Here is a 21,210-nt window from a genome sequence, read left to right as displayed (position 1 = left end):
TAGCATTGATATTAGTGTTTGCATTGATATTGGTGTTAGCATTGATATTAGTGTTTGCATTGATATTAGTGTTAGCATTGATATTAGTGTTAGCATTGATATTAGTGTTTGCATTGACATTAGTGTTTTCATTGATATTAGTGGTAATGTTCCTACAAGTAAAAATGTTGTAGCAAAGTTGTTTAACATTAATATTTCCATAATGTTAGTGTTTGTTTGTTTGTTTATTTGTTTAACTAAAAACATTTTTCATTTATTTTACTGAGCGTCGTTCTAATAGCATTGTGAAGCGAACAATTAGCGCGGTATTTTCAGAACATTACAACCGAACGTTCTTACAGGAACATTCTAACAATGTTCTTTTAAACGTTCTCTCAGTATTAACTTTAAAGGCAACTGATTTTAAGTTGAAGACACTTTGAACCCATCTGTGTGTTTTATTGCTGTCTAAATAACTGAGAGCTACATTGAAAAAGCAGTACACCTTTTTTCTGTGTAACACAAATTCACATTTATCTATTTATCAGTAAATCAGTAAAGTACACCGCATACGTCTAAGTCGAGAGCTTTTTCTAAGTAAACACCGAACAGACTACATAAGGTTTTCAAGTTAATAAGATTTAAATGAGCATTGAATGCAGTGTTTAGTTCTCATGCATTATTGCTTGAAATGTCATATGGAAGGTGTTAGCATTAGCAAGTAGCCTGTGAGTGTGTGTATGTGCGTAGGTAAGGGGGTCGCTCTGAGTGCCGGGCTTCAGGGAGCGAGCTTCAGCCCCAGACACAGCGCCAGCTCGTTCTTCTGGATCTTTCCGTCTCTGTTGACGTCACAGTGGCTGAGCAGGGCCTGTTTGAACCTGTCCAAGTCTGTGCCGCTCAGGTTGGGCTGAGGGACGGCCATGGGGGAACAAACAGTAAACATGAGTAAACGTGAAAATACACGGCAAGTGAATGAACAGTTCAGGTGACCAGTGAAATAAAAATGAAATGAAATGCACTAAAGCAAGACATGTCTGGTATCTGACGTTAGCTTCTTTAGTGTCGCACTGGAGCTATGATGCTAATGTTGCTAACAGGTAGCAAACAGATTAGCTACAGTAAATCACACATTCACCTCACTGGACAGTATTTTTCTCAAAAACATCAACTTTATACAATAAAATAAAAGAATAAGTCTGTGGTCAAGGAGACACCTATAAGATTCAATAAATCAAATGAACATTATTCTTCTTCTTCTTCTTCTTCTTCTTCTTTTTAGTATTATTATTCTTATTATTCAAATCACTTCTAATGTACCATTCTGCCTTCAAACTTTAGGTCATGCCTCTACCAGAGTCTAACACTAACGTTGTGCCGAGGAAGAAATAAGCTAGCTAATCAGCCAATAGCTAGCTAGCTAATAATCCAGCTAGGGATGCTACTACTTTAACTAGCTAACCATGAAATCTTTTACACACACAATGTAGAGCCAGAAGGAAAGTGGATACGAAACAGAACCATCCAGAATATCAACATTTACCTCAGGTATGTTGGTAGAGTAATAAAAAGACTCCAAACAGCTAAAATTACACAGAGTGATTCAGCATTTAGGGATTCAGCTTCAAAATAGAGCACTATCTGTTTTCAGCTGTGTATTGTTGCATTTGTTGTTGTTGTTGTAAATAAATAACTGTCATACAGTGTCAGAAATAAGTCTGTTTGAGATACTAAACAACTCAACACAGTTTGATTTCCCTTGTTAGCTATATTAGCCGTGTGGCTCCAGTACAAAAAAATAAAGAAAAGCAAACCTCAAATGCCAAACACGTCTTGGATGATTGTCTTGGCTACTTTTGGAATAAGAGGGGCATGGTAAAGATTTAATTACTGCTTGAATTACTATATTAACAAAGTAATGCATTTATGGTTAACCATTTATTAACGTAATGTTAACAGAAGCTGTAAATTAAGGCTAATGGTTAAAGTAGCTGTCAGGCAGAGGGACAATGTGACCAAGACCAAACAATCATAACATGAAATTTTCCATAAGGTATGCTGGTAAATTACAAAGAAAAGCTTTCATACAATTGAAATGACCCTTGCGAACTCATTAATGTTTGACGTAATGGCAAAAGATCTCTACCTTGACCAGCTCCATCATGTCTTTGACGAATCCATCCACTTCTGGTCCTTCCAGGGCTCCTGTTTTACTCTAACGAGCACACGCACATTTAGTTACGAGAAGGCATTAAAGCTGAACCTCAGGCTTATGAACATGAACACTTCCCGAATCATACACGCGAACCTACCACATCATAGTGGGCAAAGATTTTCTCGAAATCTCTCGCTCTGTCCTTTTGACTGCAGGCCTGGACGGAGAGCAGCATACATTAACGATACATCGTGCGCTTGTTTATTTCACAGTGAAAACGAAACGTCAAAACCTCTGTAGTGTGATTCGATTCATTTTCTGCAGTTGCACTACTTGAGCTACTTACATCCATCTCGAACTTCAGCAGAAAGTTCTCCTTTAAGGACAGAATCCTGGAGATGAAGAAGTAATTAACCAATTAACCACAAAAAAAAAGAAAAAAAGAAAAGAATACAAATTCCTGTAATACATTTCCAAATATACAGAAATATAGCTTATTAATATTAATACCTGGCCAGATCATTTAAATCCAGGTGGCCATCTTGGTTTTTGTCAAACATCTTCATCTGGGGAATAAGAAAATAAGCAAGAAAAAAAAAAAAAAACAGGCATAAAAATGGACCAATATCATCATCATCGTCATCATCATCATCAGACTCATATATAGCTACTTTATTTAGATTTCTTTAGATTTAGAGTAAGGAGAATATGTTTATAAATACCTGATTAATAAACCTGATAAAACATCGGTACATGCCGAAAATAATGAATTATCTTACGTTTTATCCATTTGTGGTTACTGTTACTGTTATCACCCGGCAGCTATAAAACGTCTTTGTCTCACTTTCAGTTAATGAGACAAAAAAAAAATGCAGCTTATCACTTTACCAAGAAACGTCCTCTGTCTGACGTTCATGTGGAGGAAAAATGTAAAAAAAAATCTCTGACTCTGACACTGGAGACTCCTTCCACAAGTGTTAAACATCTCCTTACAGAAACCCACACCAGAGCAACGATTATACATTGTTCCTGGTTAAATAACAGCACATTCTTTTTTGTTGTTGTTGCTGTGATCAAATTCGAGAACGACGGAGTTGGGACCGTACGATGGTCTTGGTGTACAGCTCCAGTTTGTCTGGCGTGATGCTCTTGTTGTGCTGCTCGAGCAGATCTTCAAGGAAACTCTGGAGACGAGGCACAGAGGAGAAAACAGAGCTCATACAGCTGTATTGTAGTCTCATGTCACCTCAAATACATCACTGTGAGTGGTGTAGTCCAGGACACACACACACACATACACACATTCTATATATATATAAAAAATTGAATATACTGTATCTTGGTGAGTGCATGCATGTTTCCCTAGTATACACATTTATGTATTTCATCATTATATTACATAAATCACAAGACGGGGACAATAAAAATGTCCATCTGAAACACAAAACAACTGGTTTAATTAGTCAGTTTACTATAGTATTTTGATGCTTTCATTGGTTTCTGTGGAGATTTCCACTGGTTTCTATGGAGAACTCCATCAATTTCTATGGGGAATTCCACTGGTTTCTATGGAGAACTCCATCAATTTCTGTGGGGAATCCTAACAGTGTCTATAGGGAATCCCACTGGTTTCTATGGAGAACTACATCAAATTCTATGGGGAATCCCAACAGTGTCTTTAGAGAATACCAGTGAATTCTATGGAGAACTCCAGCAATTTCTGTGGCTAATTCCACTGGTTTCTATGGAGAACTCCGTCAATTTCCATGGGGAATGCCACTGGTTTCTATGGAGAACTCCATCAATTTCTATGGGGAATCCCACTGGTTTCTATGGAGAACTCCATCAATTTCTGTGGGGAATCCCAACATTGTCTATGGAGAATACCAGTGAATTCTATGGAGAACTCCAGCAATTTCTGTGGGGAATTCCACTGGTTTCTATGGAGAACTCCAGCAATTTCTATGGGAAATCCCAACAGTATCTATGGAGAATACCATTGGTTTCTATGGAGAACTCCATCAATTTCTATGGAGAACTTCGTATCTCGAATGCTTCACCTTTGGCCTAATTTACATAAAATCTATATATTTTTTATTTTAGAATTTTTGAAATTTGTATATAGGGGGTCTCTTTTACATCTCAAAAATGTAACCTGTGATTTTGAATGACAATGTTTTTAAAAAATAAAATAGGCAAAAATGTAAAAATGTATTAAATACACAACATAAAAAACAATGCATTTAATATGCCGTGTATATACTTCAAATATGTAACGTTCATATTCAAATACTTTTGTAAGCTTCCACGTTCCATATATTATAATCAATCTCAACGTTAAATGGTACCTTCAGTTCCGCCGCTGATATGAATCCACTGCTGTCAGCATCGTAGCGTCTCCAGATCTGCAGAGAGATAAAAATGGCTCACAGTTAAAACCCATTAGCGAAACACTCACTTTGAGTTAGCACTTGATAGAAGGCGGACAAGTTAGAACTGTCTCTTCGTCATTGTGACTCTCTCCTTCCAAGTTCTATGCTGGTTACGCTAAGCTATTATTAGCTACAATGTATTGCGTTATTACAAAGCGTGAGATGTCAAATTAGGGGAAGAAAGAGAATCAACATCAGATTTTTATTGGTTCATTACAGACCCTTTATTAGATTTGAAAATCGTAATGAGTACGTATCGCGTTTAAGTAAGCGCTGAGAGACATACTAAAATGTCTAAGGCAGGAGAAATTAAGGAAGCAGGATTAAGGGGAAAAAAAGAAAAAGAGTAGATGAATCTGGTCTGACCCTCATGAACTCCACACTGTTGTCCAGCGGCGTCTCCCTGCGGAACAGCAGCAGGAAGTTCTCCTCCTCCGGCAGGACGATGCTGGCCACCTGTAGGTGTGTTTGTGTGCTATTTATTATTTATGTATTAAATAAACAAGAGATGGCATGCAGAGCGTTTAATTCTGTCTAACCAGCTCACCTGATGGATTTGTAGACGGCCTTCTGCGCTCGTGTCTCTGAGTCGCTGCAGTCTGTCCTCTATCAGCTTGTCCTTTTAACAGTAAAACCCACTTTAACTTTGTGAAGCGGATTAAATAAGCTGTAGTGCCTTATAGATAGAACTGAATGACAATTGATCAACATAAAGCCTTTCAATTACTATCAGCCCCGCTCTATACACATTAATGCACAGGGATCACCAGAGGACCATTACTGAGCACACTGTGTGAATATATGTATAGTTTAAATACCGACAATGACACAGTCATCCATGGCCGAGAGTCCGACAGAGCAAAACTGGCCATTCTGTCTGGGTGGGAGGGGCATACTCTCTCTCCCCTGTCAATCACAATGACACTAAACAAATAATAAGATAAGATAAGATAAGATAAGATAAGATAATACTTTATTAATCCCCAGATGGAGAAATTGGGGTGGGGGTGGGGTGGGGTGAGGGGGGGGGGATTGGGGGGTTTGACATGCCAAGCTGGGACTCATGGTTTCAGCCTATCTAATGTTCCTAGCCTGGCATGGGTGCTTGGTGGTCTGTGTTGCTAGCCTGTGCTCTACTGGGGGAACGCCCTGCACTGCCTTAACCAAGCACACCTTGGTTATATAATATAAATATCAATAACAAAAATACTGTTAAGTAAATGACAAGTTTCCAGATCTTTTTAAAAACCTACAAAAACGAGTACCACGCTCGACCGCTTCCTTTAAAGTACTGGGTTTTGAAGGATACAAACTAAAGCAGAAGGTATACGTAAAAGAACAGCGTTAGCAGATTATGTGTTTGGCCACAGATACAGTAGTATTAATTGTATTACGTGTAAATTCAATCTATCTTTACAGTAACAAGTACAAAAATAATGAATCGCCTATTAACTATAGAGTACTCTGGGTTGTAAAAACATTATACCTATGTATGTGTCGATATTTATAGTACGTACTGTACATACACAAAATATTCTATGTAATATAGTTTATTTTTCATTCTTTTCTAATTCAATACAACAAATTTCATTACAAATTATATTATTGATGATGACTTGAGTGAAAAGTAGAATCTCTGAAATATCGACATGAATTTAAGGCGTTCTTAGTGTTTGGTTCGTCCCGTTTTTTTTTTTTTTTGCTTTAATGACCGTAGTGTGCACTCGAGCTGCACACGTTTGTGCAAAACCTTACGATCCATTTTAGATCGAATCTGAATGGTAAATGGTCTGCACTTACATAGCGCTTTTATCCAAAGCGCTTTACACTGGTTCTCATTCACCCATTCACACACACACACACACACACACTCACACACCAATGGTAGCAGAGCTGCCATGCAAGGTGCTAACTTGCCATCGGGAGCAACTCGGATTTCAGTGTCTTACCCAAGGACACTTCGACACTTCAACACATGCTTCAATAGAGAGATTAGACATGAGGAAAATCGGACCTTTTGTTCAAAGCGGTTAACACGGTCAATATCACACACTGGTTTATATTGAAATAGAGACCTAGAAATAGTGCCAAATCTTCCATTTGAAATATTCAGAATATTGTAAAAAAAATAAAATAAAATCTCAGACCTTTGGACCCCACTTTGTATACATACATACATACATACGTACATACACTTTAGGACAAGGTGTTGTAGGGAAATAATCATCTGCGAACAGGTACACTAACAGTGACACCATTTTCCCCCAGGCTGCATCACACCACTTGATCCTATAACAGCACACGGATAGCCATTGCCTAATAATCCCCATCTCTAAACTGGCTACATCACTCTCCCATCCTCTCCACCACACACCAGCTATTGGTGGAGAGGAGAGTGATGTAGCCAGTTTAGAGATGGGGATTATTGGCGCACCATGTCTGCCGTCGCATCATCCAGGTGGATCCAGGTCGCATCATCCACTCCCACCCCCCACCCCATACTATGTAAAGAGTGACTAGAAAAAGCGCATTATAAATTACTAACTAACTAACTAACATTACATTGTGTGATACAGTCGTACCATCACCACACACACACACACACACACACACACACACATCTCAGAGTCACTGATCACCTAAATAATACCAGCTCAGGTATGGTCCTGGTGTTGGATGGGGTAGAGCTCTGAAAAGCTGTGCATAAAAACAGATAGAATTGTTCACCTACTGTGACGAGTATGGGTAAATAATATTGAAGCAGATATAAAAGATTGACACACACGAGCGTACATAAAAACAAGCTCACGGCCCACGCAGTTAAAACACACCACTGTTGTCATTCATGCAGTTTTAATGGTGATTCCACTGAATGCCCTCAAACATCACTGGTGACAGATGGACTCAAGCGACAAAAAAAGATAAGAGCAACAAAGTTCAAGTGCGTTTTCAAACACCGTGTAGAATTTTCTGTATTAAACACAGAAATGGGTGACTGACTAATATACTGTACCACATTCTCTCCAGACGCATACTCGGCTATATTTATACTACTGTATATTACACATAGAGAAACAAATAACTGGCTTACTGTCATCCCTAATTTCTTCACAATGTGCCGGAAAAACTCGTCCATGTGCTTTCCTTCGATGTAGCCATGATCTGCCGTGATAAAAACACACCGTTTTTACGCGTCTCCACAAACGGTACATCTCATCATCCTGACCCAGAGCATGACGATATGAGGTTTAGAGACTAGGCTTACCGTTTGGATCGAACAAACCCCACACTTGGAGAAAAGCAGCAGCGCTGTCCATCGTGCCGAGAGAGTGAGAGAGCGGAGTGGTGTAGAGAACACGTTGAGAAACAGCTGAGCTCCAACAGGTGAGACCGAGTGCGCTTGTAGTCTGCTCGGACCAAATGAGTGGACTCCCGTGCGTGCCCTATTTCAGTGGCTCTAAGTACACCTCCGCTCTCTGAGGGAGGGACTGCTCATCAATTATCTCACCCACACATAATGAGGCCGATCCGAGACAATCACTGGGGACGCCAGTATATGGGCACGTGGGTATTACTTGGGAAGAAGGTCAGGATGCTAGACGGAATGAAAGAGATGCAGCTGCAGAAAGGAAACGGATCGAGTGTGTTTGGTATCAAGCCAGGATTTGCAACAGACTCAAGCAAAACAAACATATGCACCAAAATAGGGTTGGTATTTATTTCATACACTTGTAATAGCTACTTTTATTTAAATGAGCTCTGTGGAAATTCCCGAGTGGTAAAGGATGGTATACTCTCTCGCCGCTGTCAATCACAGCAAAACTAGGTAATCAATCGTGGGTAACTCTGAGCTCATGTATGAGGAACAGGGTGGATAGTGCTGTCCTCCGAGCGTGTTACGCTGCCCTGTGATGACGTAGAAGCAAGCATGCAATTGCTTCACGTGTCTCGGAGGAAGCACGTGTTAACCTTCATCCTCCCTGGAAGGTAAGGGAGAGCTGGCTGGAGGGTGGGAATTGGTAGGTTAACAAACTAAGGGGTGGGGGAGGGCTCTGCTGGTCTAAATAGACTCTATATGTCCAGGATCTCCCCCAGCTTGTGCCCAGAGTTCCCTGGGATAGTCTCCAGGCTCTATCCCTGTGTAGGATAAGCGGTATGGAAAATGGACAGACGGATGGATTCACCTTCAGTGAGAAGTTTTATCCTGGTCATGGTCGAAGTGGATCCGGAGCTCGTCCTGGGAGCATTGGGCGTGAGATGGAAATATGACAAGAATATGCCATTCCTACACTCATTCATACAGAACAGCTAGGAAAGAAACATTGCAAACAACAAAACAAAACCCAGCATATCACATTCCTTATACTTGAAGACAAAACAGCTTCAGGATACACAAAATGTAACCCGGTGTAATAATTTTGCTGAGGTTTTGCTAACAAGTTCTCAAGGGCCACTATACATTTTTATTATTTTGTCTTATGGGAAACATGTAAATATCTTATGTAGCTTCTGAAGGCCAGTACTAAATGATAAAAAAATAAGCTCTTGAAACAAAATAATAATTTACACCCATAATCCTGTTCAAAAGTTTACACCCCCCTGGCTCTTAATGTATAGTGTTAGTGTTACCTTCTTGAGCATCAGTGAACGTTTGCACCTTTTGTAATAGTCGTGTACGAGTCCCTCAGTCGTCCTCAGTGTGAAAAGATGGATCTGAACATCATATAGCCGCTGTTGGAAAGGGCTCAAATATGCAGAAGATGCTGGAAATGTAAAGAATGTGCCGGACCTGGAGGATTTTTCTGAAGAACAGAACTGCTCAGGACAAACAAGGGACTCGTGAACAACTATCACAGTACATAAAAACACTCGTTGATCATCCAGGTAACGACACACGGTGTTAAGAATCAAGCGCGTGTAAATTTTTGAACTGGTTCATTTGTGTAAATTCAGTTATTATTGTGTCTTGTGGACTCGATGTAAACACCCGTTATGTGAAATAGTTTATTCAGGGCAGAACTAAATAAACAACAAAATGCAATTTTAATGATCCCTCTTATTATTTTTTAAAAAAATGATGTAAATGTAAACTTATGACCTCAACTGTAGTATTAGGTTCAGAGATTGTTGTCCAGCATTTATAAAAACGAAAGTATCGGCCCAGTATTTTCTTTTTTAACAGTGTGTATCAAAGTGACAAAGTGTAACACTCTGACGGCGTATGACAACGATGATGTTTACAAAAGTGTATCAGGAAAGCGTATCGATATCAATACTGATATCACATCATATCCCCATCATGTACAGCGTCTGTTAAAGAAAATTCCAGTATATATATATATATATATATATATATATATATATATATATATAGTTGTTTATTTCAATTGGTACCAATATACAAATAGTCATATTTATGGACATATTTAATAAAATAATAAAAAAAATGGTCTCAGAACAATCTATCAAAATATATTTATATATTCCCTTTTTAAAGAACATGTACGTATTACGTATGATCCATCACCACAGAGAACGAATAAAATACAATATACCGTTATACAAGTTAAAGAATGAAATCAATGAAACACGTGAATGAGTATAAAAGATCTATGTGTGTACAGTACATATGTGAAGAATGTGGTTTCTTTTGCGTTTAAGGTGCTTGTACAATCTCTTGGATTAGATTCAAAGATATCATCTTCACGATACACCATGCACCATGTGGAGGTTTCATAAAGTGGACTAGAAACCTAGATTTCACTAGATTTAAGAGTTTATTTTATACATTTACATTTATACATGAATTGTTTTTTTGTTGTTGCTGTTTCTGCGGTTTATTTATTTATTTTTATAAACCCCTCCCCCCCATTTTCTTCCCAATTTGGTCTTCTAACCCATGCTTCCTTTGAGACTCCGAAGCCTGCTGCTCATGCTGCTTCACAGGCCAGCGTAACACACTCAGAGGAAAGTGCTATCTACCCTCTTCCACATACATGAGCTCATAGACCCCCTTGATTGGCTAGCGTCGCTGTGATTGACAGGGGAGAGAGAGTATGTCCTTACTACCCAAAGAGCATGGCCAATTTTGCTCTCTTGCTTCCTCACCTTCGTTGGGATGCAAACCTGTGACCTCCTGACGATATTTTCTGATGTCATCTGACGTGTCGTTGTATCATTAAAAGCCCTGGCTAAAACTATTGTTTAATATTTGACTACACTTTATCATACCGGACAATATGATCACATATTCCATTTACCACTGCTATCAGCAACAAGATATTCATATGAGTTGGGCTTGAAATGTAATGTCCACATGGCCGGCCATGTGACAAGCAGCAGGCTGTTGATGTAATGTGCACATGAAATGCTAATGTTACTGAATAAATCATTTCATCTGATTCGAAACAGACTGTGTGAGGTGAAAGAAAAAAAAAAACCAGTGAAAGAAAAATAAAAAATGACTATAATAATGTCCATTACAGTCACTCGTGTGAGTTATAAAAAGCCCTGCTCATTATGCATGAGGAGATTTCAGCTTATCCGAAAAGTTTGCACATCTGTGTTGTTGCTGGAGGACGGCTCATAATTACAGCAGGCTGAGGAGCTTGTCTAATCCTGATTATTAGCAGATCAATGACAACCAGCCTGCCACCACGCCTTTCTATCTTTAGTCACTTTGTAATAATGGTCAGTTGTTTTTTTCTGTTTGTTTGTTTGTTGTTGTTTTTTTTATTTGAGGAAAGGTCTGGTTAGCTTGGCATTTATTTCTACATTTCTTTCCTGGTTGGTTTGGTGTTTATTCTTATTCTACATTTCTTTCCTGGTTGGTTTGGTGTTTATTCTACATTTCTTTCCTGGTTGGTTTGGTGTTTATTCTACATTTCTTTCCTGGTTGGTTTGGTGTTTATTCTACATTTCTTTCCTGGTTGGTTTGGTGTTTATTCTACATTTCTTTCCTGGTTGGATTGGTGTTTATTCTTATTCTATATTTCTTTCCTGGTTGGTTTGGTGATTATTCTACATTTCTTTCCTGGTTGGTTTGGTGATTATTCTACATTTCTTTCCTGGTTGGTTTGGTGATTATTCTACATTTCTTTCCTGGTTGGTTTGGTGATTATTCTACATTTCTTTCCTGGTTGGTTTGGTGTTTATTCTACATTTCTTTCCTGGTTGGTTTGGTGATTATTCTACATTTATTTCCTGGTTGGTTTGGTGATTATTCTACATTTATTTCCTGGTTGGTTTGGTGATTATTCTACATTTCTTTCCTGTTGGTTTGGTGTTTATTCTTATTCTACATTTCTTTCCTGGTTGGTTTGGTGATTATTCTACATTTCTTTCCTGGTTGGTTTGGTGTTTATTCTACATTTCTTTCCTGGTTGGTTTGGTGTTTATTCTACATTTCTTTCCTGGTTGGTTTGGTGTTTATTCTACATTTCTTTCCTCGTTGGTTTGGTGTTTATTCTACATTTCTTACCCGGTTGGTTTGGTGATTATTCTACATTTCTTTCCTGGTTGGTTTGGTGTTTATTCTACATTTCTTTCCTGGTTGGTTTGGTGATTATTCTACATTTCTTTCCTGGTTGGTTTGGTGTTTATTCTACATTTCTTTCCTGGTTGGTTTGGTGTTTATTCTACATTTCTTCCTGGTTGGTTTGGTGTTTATTCTACATTTCTTTCCTGGTTGGTTTGGTGTTTATTCTACATTTCTTTCCTGGTTGGTTTGGTGTTTATTCTACATTTCTTCCTGGTTGGGTTGGTGTTTGGTGTACACTTGTCCTTTTTGGTTTGGTGTTTATTATATTTTACAATGTCACCTTGGTTGGTCTGGCGTTCATTTTAAAGTGTAGTCATAATTTCTTTGGTGTTTATGTGGTCCTGTTTGGTTCGGTGTTTATTCTAGATTACATGGTTGGTTTAGTGTTTGGTGTACACTGTTGTCCTTTTTGTTTTGGTGTTTATCCTACAGTTATGTCCTGCTTGATTTGGTGTACATGTGTCTTCTTTGGTTTGGTGATCATTTTAAAGCATAGTCATAATTTGTTTGGTGTTTATTCAATACCGATGTTCTGGTTGGTTTGATGTTTATTCTAAATTTGTCTTGGTTGTTTTTTTTTTTTTACATTTTTATTTACACCGTGTTCCTTTTGGTTTGGCGTAGTCCTACTATCTTTGGTGTTTATGTGGTTCTGGTTGGTTTGGTGTTTATTCTAAACTGTTGTCTTGTTTTTATTTTATTTTATTTTATTGTACACTGTGGTCCTGTTGGTTTGGTGTTTATTCTACAGTTATGTCCTGCTTGATTTGGTGTACACTTGTCCTTTTTGGTGTGGTGTTTTATTTTGATCCATAGTCATAATTTGTTTGGTGTATATTCAATACTGCAGTTCTAGTTGGTTTGGTGTTTATTCTAAAATGGCGGCTTGGTTGTTTTCTTATTTTATTTTACACTGTATTCCTGCTGGTTTGTTGTTTATTCTATAGTGTAGTCCTAATTTCTTTGGTGTTTACGTGGTCCTGGTTTGTTTGGTGTTTATTCTAAACTGTTATCTTGGTTGTTGTTGTTTTTTAATTGAATTTTATTGTACACTCTGGTCCTGTTGATTTGGTGTTTTGTGTACACTGTTGCCCTTTTTGGGTTTATTATATTTCACACTGGTTGGTCTGGTGTGTGCTAAGTGTTGTGCTGATTTGTTTGGCTTTTATTTCATACTGCTGTTATGGTTGGACTGTTGTTTATTCTACACTGTCATCCTAGATACTTTGGTGTTTATTCTACTTTGTTGTCCTCTTTGGTTTGGTATTTATTCTGCAGTGTTGTAAGTTTTGGTTTGGTGTTTGTTCTACACTGTGGTCCTTTGTGGTTTGGTGTTTATTTCACATTTCTATCCTGGTTTGGTTGGGGTTTATTCTACACTGCCCTCCTAGTTACTTTGGTGTTTGGTCTACACTATTGTTCTATTTGGATTGGTGTTTGTTCTGTATTCCTCTCCAGGGTTCTTTGATGTTCTTTCTTGTCCTGATTATATGGCTGTTTTCCCTACATTTCTCTCCTGGTTTGTTTTTGGTGTTTATGCTACAGTGTTGTCCTTTTTGGATTGGTTTTTAATCTACGCTGTCATGGGTGTTTGGTCTAAACTGTTGCCCTGTTGAGTTTTGTGTTTAATTTAAGCCGTCGCCCGGTTGTCCACCATCATCTTGATTATTTTGGTGTTTAATCTCAACTGCTATCCTGGTTGGTTTAATGTTCTTTATTCTCTGTTGTCCTCTTCGTTATTGTGTGTATTCTACACACTCGCCCTGGTTTTGTTGATTTCCTATCTTCCATGTTGATTTTGGTGCTTATTGTAAACTGCCACCAGTTATGAATATATGGTGTTTATTCTAAACCGGCATCCTGAGTGATTTGGTGTTTATTGTACACTAATTTTCTGGGCTGAGTTTCCCCAAAGCATTGCAAAATTCAGATCATCATAACTGGGAGAGAAAGTATTCGATGTGATGCTTGCTCTAGCATTTTACGGTGATCCTTCTGCGACGGTGCTTTTGGGAAACTTGACCCTGGTTGGTTTGGCTTTTATTCCACACTCTCATCCTCGCTGGTTGAGAGATCCCCTTGTGTTGGGTCTGTGGGCTGAAGTGCAGCAGAAGACTGGAGCTGCGTGTAGGTGCTGCTGGAATCTGCAGGTTCGGGAGATGAAGTAGAGTCTGTAGGAGTCAGAAGGTCAACTGCAAACAGAACACACACACCAAATTAAACCAGTTCAGTGCCGATAAGAATCAACTTACGGATCTTTATTATATATCAATAAAGAGTCTAAATGGTTTGATGAAATCGAATGAAATTGTAGTTAAATGTTCGCAGATTGTTATAACAATGTTATATAATTGTTGTTGTACCTGTTAATTTATTTAAAGATAAAAGACCTAGCTTTGACTTGAATGCATAGAAGACCGCATAATCTTCATTACTCACTTTGCATTTCTATTTATGTTTGTGAAGAACGTTGAAATAATATTCTAATTTGTAATATTTTAAATCATCAGCTGATCCAGTTTGTGCCAGCTGGTCTGATTTGGGGATTCACAGAGAATATAATAATATACACTCTTACATACCTATAAAGATATTAATACCACAATCTATGGCTAATAGAATGAGATCATGAGATAAATATCTCAGTATAATTCAGCTGAACGTGATTGGTCAGACCTTGTGCAGGCAGGGACACGGTGCGCTGTCGATCGTCTTTCTCTTCAGCAGCGCTGGTGGAACTGGAGGAGTGAAGGGAGGCGCAGCGTTGTCCTGCTGCTGCAGTGTGTGATGGCTGTGTGTATGATTCTGGCTCAAACACACTGCCCTCTGCTGCAGGATCCAGCACTGAGACAGTAACAACATCATAACTGACACATCTCACAAAAAAACCCCCCAAACATTCGCACACAGGCTTAACCAATGACATTCATGCAACGTTGTGTGTATATTTTACATCATTCAGGAACCCAAAAGTAAAGATTGCCTATCAGATACAAGATGAGCAACTTCTCAGTTATTTATTGTTAGTCTTGAAACACTTACATTGTGTTCAAATAAAGTTTTCAGCAAACACTTGATGACTTCCCCTCTCCCCTCAGACGCGAATATGTACTACATCTCACAAACGGCCACTTGCAGCACAAGGTAGTGTACTTATAGGAGTGTTTATTTATTTATTTATTTAAAGGGCACTTGTCCTTATCAATAGGAACAATGTTAATGAAGTGATTTTCTGTGCTCGTTTGTTCAGTAATTCCCCTTAAACGATGTGAAGTCATACTGACTTGCTAATCACCTAGCTAGCTATAAAACATGCTAACTATCTGCCAATTACCTACTGTGGCTTGCTAACTAGACACCAAATAATTTAAATAAGTTACATAAGATATCATGTATAAATACCACAAACAAACAAAACAATCTGACAAATAATTTGAGCGTAATCAAATTTTATATTTTAGAATAAGTATGTTATTATCCCTAGTATATCCATGATTAGCATGCTGACGGGTTACTGTAGCTGGCTAATGATCTCGGTGCTAACTAGCTATCCGAAATGTTAAAGTAATTTAATGTTTTTTTTCTGGCATGAAAATAAACACGTTTGGCAGCTTTGCTGTGAAATTCGTTGGCCCATTATGGACAAACCGTCTGGACTATTCGAAATTTTTTTCATAACTTTTGTGAGGCTTGCTCTGAAGAGGATGTGCACCAAATTTGGTAATGATGGGACAGAATTTGTAGGAGGGTAACAGTTTTCCACAAAATCCAAGATGGTGAACAATCGAATTAGTTAGAAGTTTACATCCAGGTATTTCTGGCTTTTCAATTTTGGACACACAGTTATGACCATAAATGTACTTCCAAATTATGTCCAAACTTGACCCAATGGTGGCATCAATTGGCCCAAATGTGACCCAATGGTGGTAGCACCTGGCCCAAATTTGACCCAATGGTGGCAGCACTTGGCCCAAATTTGGTCAGAATGTTCCTTAGACCCTCCCCAATCAGTGTGCCAAATTTCACAACTTTTTACCAGAGGGTTCTAGGGGCTGCCAATAGACAACCTAGCCAGAAGTAGTAGTAGTAGTAGTAGTAGTAGTAGAAGAAGAAGAAGAAGAAGAAGAGTTGGAATAACAATAGGGTTCTTACGCACTTTTGGTGCTTGGCCCCCTAATAATAATCAGTAAAAATGTAAGAAATCTCTAATAAAGCGTTCTGTATTTTGTAACAGTCAGAAACAAAGCTGTATCTTTACGTTTTCTGCCATAGGAAAGTCATCAGGACGGAGGAGTTTGCGCTTTGCGTTGCTTATTAACTTCAAGAGGAAGTGAGGAAACGGCTGTTTATAATATATATCCTATAATGTAAGTGACAGAAACTCGTTTTGAGGATGATCTTTTCACAACATTACGCGAAAAGAAAACATGACATGCTGCGTAATCACTGCCAAGCTGTTGTGGTATAAGCAGAGTAAAACACTTCAGGATGTTTTGCAATAGAAAAATAATCACCTTGTTTTATTCCTTATTTATTACTGATAAACCGAAAGACAAACGAAGAGGGGAAAAAAACTGGTTCATTAAAAGTTACCTATAGGAGGTAAGCCAGGAGAGACACATATATGTTCCTCTGTCTCCGTTTTAGATGACTCTTCCTTCTGATGTTGAGCCGTTGCAGATTGCTTGGTGGGGAAGACATCGCCGAGGTGACCTGATGCATCATCTAAGAAGCCGGAAAGCAGAATAATAAGTATCTAGTCGCAGGAAGTCAATCAGACTGGACTCGTGTTATAATCTTGAAGACGCTTATTAGAGGAGCTTCATGCATTCTACTGAATGGTCAGAGAGTGTGAAATGTATATCTCAGAGATCTTAAGATCACATGCCAAACGGTGGATCCTGGAAGTTACAAGTGGTATTGCGCAATACTAAATTGGTAGCTACAGTACACACATACAGTTTACATATATTCCTCTTACTTGTTAGCTCACTAGACTCGTAGCCCTAACGCAAATTAAAAGAAGCTAATTTCAGACATTTGAGACACGACGCACGCGTACCTTGTCTGAATAACTAGGTTTGAGGAAAGAATTTTTCTATGATATCTAATAGCTAACCTATGGTACCTTATGTTTACTTCATAACAGTCTGCCACTTTTGCTGTTGTTCTACATGGTAGTAAGTTTTAATCTACAATACTATCATGATTCTCCTTTTCTTATGATGGGTTTTATACTCTAGTAGTAACAGCTTACACACGAGGACTTGTATGACGTAATCTAAGGCTAATAATAAACGGATGTAAAAAAAAAGTGCTGAAAAACCTATAATCATTAAGTACATTAAGTATTCTGTAAGGAGACTTTTAGCATTTATTTAGCATTTATGGAAGGAGTCTCCAGTGTCAGCACGTCGTAATAGTTCCGGTTTCTCCATAACAACTGCATTTTATTTCCTTATGAACTGTAAAAGAGAGAAAATGAGACATGTTGCTATGATGTAATAAGTAAGAACTGGAACTCACTTGTTTTGCAGATGTTCCACAACATTAATATAATTATCAACTTTAAAAAGTATGATGTATCGTCCTTTAATAAAAAAAAATGACTATTGGCAAGTTGCTGTGGTAAAAGAGGAATAAAACACTTTAGGGTGCAGGGTTATTGGAAAATAATCAACTCCATAATCATTTTCCTATATAACCCTATATAGCCCAGAACGCTTTATTTCCTACAAAGTAAACATGTTCGAATTACGGGTTTGCAAGCCATTGTTTTTATTTGTGCCAGAAAATGATACCAATATTTAGTAGTTGAACTTCAAGTCAAGAAAACTCTTTAAGATTATACCTCATTTCCAGCAACTTCACTTACTACTACTAAAATGTCTTGGGAAATATAAAATCTTTATGTGTTAGTGTTCTGAACTCACTGGCAGGTGTGCTGGAGCTGTGAGGAAGGTGCTCCTGGCTTGGGTGGTGCTCTTCGTGGCTGCTCAGGGTGGATTTGGGGTTGCTAGATGGTGGGCTAAGTGAGGCTTTGAGGCCGGTGTGTGTGGCTGGAAGGGTGTGTTTGGCTGCAGGAGCAGGAGCAGGAGCAGTTGGTTTCAGGAGATGGGTTGAATGAGAGGGAGATTTAGATACAGCCTCTTGGTTGTGCTCTTTCTGCGCTGGCTTTTCTACAGCTGCACTGTCGCCATCTGCTGGTGGGAAAAGGAAATGCAACCACATACTGAATCAATTGGGTGTAAAAGCAGAATGTGTATTGGTGCTGACTTGAATGTGTTACGAACACACCAACCGTGGTTAGAGTCGGCCTTGTTCGCAGACGAGGAATCGCTCGTCTGTGGGGTTAAAAAAAAAGACAAGACAAAACAAGCGTGAGAAAGTGAGTGGCAATACATCCAAATGCAGACTAAACAAAATCATTTTCAAAAGCTGTTCGTGTCGGTTTAACTCACTTTGTCTTTCATCTTCTCCTGTTTTGCCCGCAGCTGCGCCAGGAAGTCGTTCCCCATCACCTGCACCCCTCGGATTCGCCCCCCAGGTGGCGCCTCCTTCTTCTTACTCTCCTCCACATGACCTTTACTCTCAGAGGTCATGGCTGTATCTACGGGTTCACATGGTTCAACTTTCTCCGGTACCTGAGTCTTGATTGGTTCTTGAGTGTGTTCTGGGATGGGGCTTTTCACTGCAGGCGTTGTGGATTCGACGTTATCAGACTCGGTGATGGTTGGTGCAGGAGTGGGTGTGTGTGGGCTGGTGGGTGGAGATTTCAGGGAGGTGCGTGATTTAATGAGGTTGAAGAAGCCACTCATGCGAGATTCCCGCTTCTTCTCCCCTTCCTGACCGGCGTCTTTTATGGTGGAACGCCTGCGAGAGAGAGAGTGAGAGAGAGAGAGAGAGAGAGAGAGAGAAAGCGGATTATAGAGAGCTAACTAGAATGGAATAACTTGACATGATTTCTGTGAGAATTTTTGGTCATCTTCTTCATTATTCGGAACCGTCGGTGTGTAGTAGCAAGCTAATACAACTTCATTCCTTCAGAAGCAAATCCCTTGAATTTTCATAATCTTCACTGCTAATTCTTGATAGATAGCTAACCTCAACCAACAAAGACACGCCCTTGTGTCCCAGTTAAAGACACACCCATCTGTCCCTCTCAAAGACACACCCATATGACCAACTCAAAGACGCTTCCGTATGTCCCACTCAAAGACATGCCTACTGTATATGTCTCCTTCTCAAAGACACGCCCATAGGACCAACTCAAAGACGCTTCCGTATGTCCCACTCAAAGACATGCCTACTGTATATGTCTCCTTCTCAAAGACACGCCCATAGGACCAACTCAAAGACGCTTCCGTATGCCCCACTCAAAGACATGCCTACTGTATATGTATCCTTCTCAAAGACACGCCCATATGACCAACTCAAAGACACTTCCGTATGTCCCACTCAAAGACATGCCTACTGTATATGTCTCCTTTTCAAAGACACGCCCATATGACCAACTCAAAGACGCTTCCGTATGTCCCACTCAAAGATACGCCTACTGTATATGTCTCCTTTTCAAAGACACGCCCATATGACCAACTCAAAGACGCTTCCGTATGTCCCACTCAAAGATACGCCTACTGTATATGTCTCCTTCTCAAAGACACGCCCATATGACCAACTCAAAGACGCTTCCGTATGTCCCACTCAAAGATACGCCTGCTGTATATGTCTCCTTCTCAAAGACACGCCCATATGACCAACTCAAAGACGCTTCCGTATGTCCCACTCAAAGATACGCCTGCTGTATATGTCTCCTTCTCAAAGACACGCCCATATGACCAACTCAAAGACGCTTCCGTATGTCCCACTCAAAGATACGCCTACTGTATATGTCTCCTTCTCAAAGACACGCCCATATGACCAACTCAAAGACGCTTCCGTATGTCCCACTCAAAGATACGCCTGCTGTATATGTCTCCTTCTCAAAGACACGCCCATATGACCAACTCAAAGACGCTTCCGTATGTCCCACTCAAAGATACGCCTACTGTATATGTCTCCTTCTCAAAGACACGCCCGTATGTCCTGCTGGAAGCCATGCTCACTGGTCTAACTTTCTTATACACTGAGTACTAATATGGTTAAGTTATAAACATCTGAAAAACAAAAAAAGGACAAAAGGTTTTTATGTCTCACTTGGTGTCAATCTTTGTGACTTTTTTAGCAAAGAAATCGTCCAGGCCCTCATCCACTTTCCCAACAAACTCCGTCTGCTCCACGTCTGCTGTAGCAGTGCTCTAAAGAAGTGGAAACCAGAATAAGAACATTGCATCACTATAAAGGACCAAAAACAAAGAAGCAAACAGAATGTGTGTGTCAATGAGTGAGCGTGATTGTGTGTGTGTGTGTGTGTGTGTGTGCGGGCTCTGCAACCCTCACAGCTGCTTTTCTCGGTTTGGTGTTGGTCTTCTTCCTGCGTGGGCGGAGTTTAGTCATGTGCTGCAGTTTGGGGCTCTCTGTTTCTGGCAGATCAACGAAACACACACTCCCGGGCCTCTCTAACCCCGCCTCCACTGGTTCATGGGGTGGAGGAACGGGCAGGTCTTCCATGTGGATGGGCACATGCTCCAGTGCTTTATCCAAATCAAACTCCAGCTCTGACGGCCAAATGGACAAAATGAATGCTCAAAAAGCAAACGCAACAGGATGACGCCATGCAAATCAACGATCCACTCGATCGTTTAATAAGCCATGAATTTTCAATAAAATCCCCGAAAGGATTTGAAAGGACAGAGACAGGTATAAATTATTAGACGATTTTACGTGTACAGTTCCACACCCTACCGAAGGCCACGGAGATGGGACGCACCATCCGGAACAGGATGCTCTGCCTCTTGGAGGTTGGAGACAGCTTCATTAAAAAAACACACACAAAAAAACAAACAAACAAAAAAAATGACTTTTTTAAACATTATGAATGTCATTTTTTAAATGTGAAGATCTCTTCTTAAAGGTAACTGTACCACTCATCGCTACAGAGAACCGGGAAAGAGAATGTGTGTGTGTGTACCAGAAGGTCAGATGATGGTGATGGCAGGTTCTTTGGC

General features: G+C 39.5%; 2 protein-coding genes across 3 annotated transcripts in view; both read right to left on the bottom strand.

The window, feature by feature from the left end:
* Positions 1-296: 296 nt before the first annotated feature.
* LOC128618666 (secretagogin-like) lies at positions 297-8,215 on the bottom strand. Its single transcript, XM_053642395.1, has 11 exons — positions 7,829-8,215; positions 7,655-7,725; positions 5,111-5,182; positions 4,930-5,019; positions 4,480-4,536; positions 3,238-3,315; positions 2,642-2,697; positions 2,478-2,523; positions 2,289-2,348; positions 2,123-2,191; positions 297-886 (listed from the first exon to the last, which is right to left on the bottom strand). The coding sequence occupies exons 1-11, from the start codon at positions 7,878-7,880 to the stop codon at positions 758-760; spliced, it is 780 nt and encodes a 259-aa protein (XP_053498370.1). The 5' UTR covers positions 7,881-8,215; the 3' UTR covers positions 297-757.
* A 3,095-nt stretch (positions 8,216-11,310) lies between these two features.
* LOC128617973 (F-actin-uncapping protein LRRC16A) overlaps positions 11,311-21,210 on the bottom strand; it is a 41,813-nt gene continuing 31,913 nt past the window's right edge. The window contains exons 29-38 of one of the 2 annotated variants that reach the window (XM_053641261.1): positions 21,174-21,210; positions 20,948-21,014; positions 20,543-20,760; positions 20,300-20,400; positions 18,565-18,976; positions 18,405-18,447; positions 18,037-18,306; positions 16,697-16,828; positions 14,780-14,947; positions 11,311-14,295 (exon numbers count right to left, since the gene is read on the bottom strand). The exon at positions 21,174-21,210 is cut by the window's right edge and continues 83 nt beyond it. In XM_053641261.1, the coding sequence (XP_053497236.1) occupies positions 14,144-14,295; positions 14,780-14,947; positions 16,697-16,828; positions 18,037-18,306; positions 18,405-18,447; positions 18,565-18,976; positions 20,300-20,400; positions 20,543-20,760; positions 20,948-21,014; positions 21,174-21,210 (1,600 nt within the window). In that variant the 3' untranslated portion in view covers positions 11,311-14,143. The remainder of the gene's footprint in view (positions 14,296-14,779; positions 14,948-16,696; positions 16,829-18,036; positions 18,307-18,404; positions 18,448-18,564; positions 18,977-20,299; positions 20,401-20,542; positions 20,761-20,947; positions 21,015-21,173) is intronic. The other variant, XM_053641262.1, reaches the window with a different exon arrangement.

The sequence above is a fragment of the Ictalurus furcatus genome, chromosome 14 (genome assembly GCF_023375685.1).
Source record: "Ictalurus furcatus strain D&B chromosome 14, Billie_1.0, whole genome shotgun sequence".
NCBI classification, from domain to species: domain Eukaryota; kingdom Metazoa; phylum Chordata; class Actinopteri; order Siluriformes; family Ictaluridae; genus Ictalurus; species Ictalurus furcatus.
This window is presented reverse-complemented; position numbering and strand designations above follow the sequence as displayed.

Coding starts and splice junctions, on each gene's coding strand:
- LOC128618666 (XM_053642395.1), bottom strand. CDS start 7,880: ATGGACAGCGCTGCTGCTTTTCTCCAAGTGTGGGGTTTGTTCGATCCA. Junction 2,698..3,237: donor AGCTGTACACCAAGACCATC/GTACGGTCCCAA, acceptor CTTATTCCCCAG/ATGAAGATGTTTGACAAAAA. Junction 2,192..2,288: donor TCTTTGCCCACTATGATGTG/GTAGGTTCGCGT, acceptor TGTGCTCGTTAG/AGTAAAACAGGAGCCCTGGA.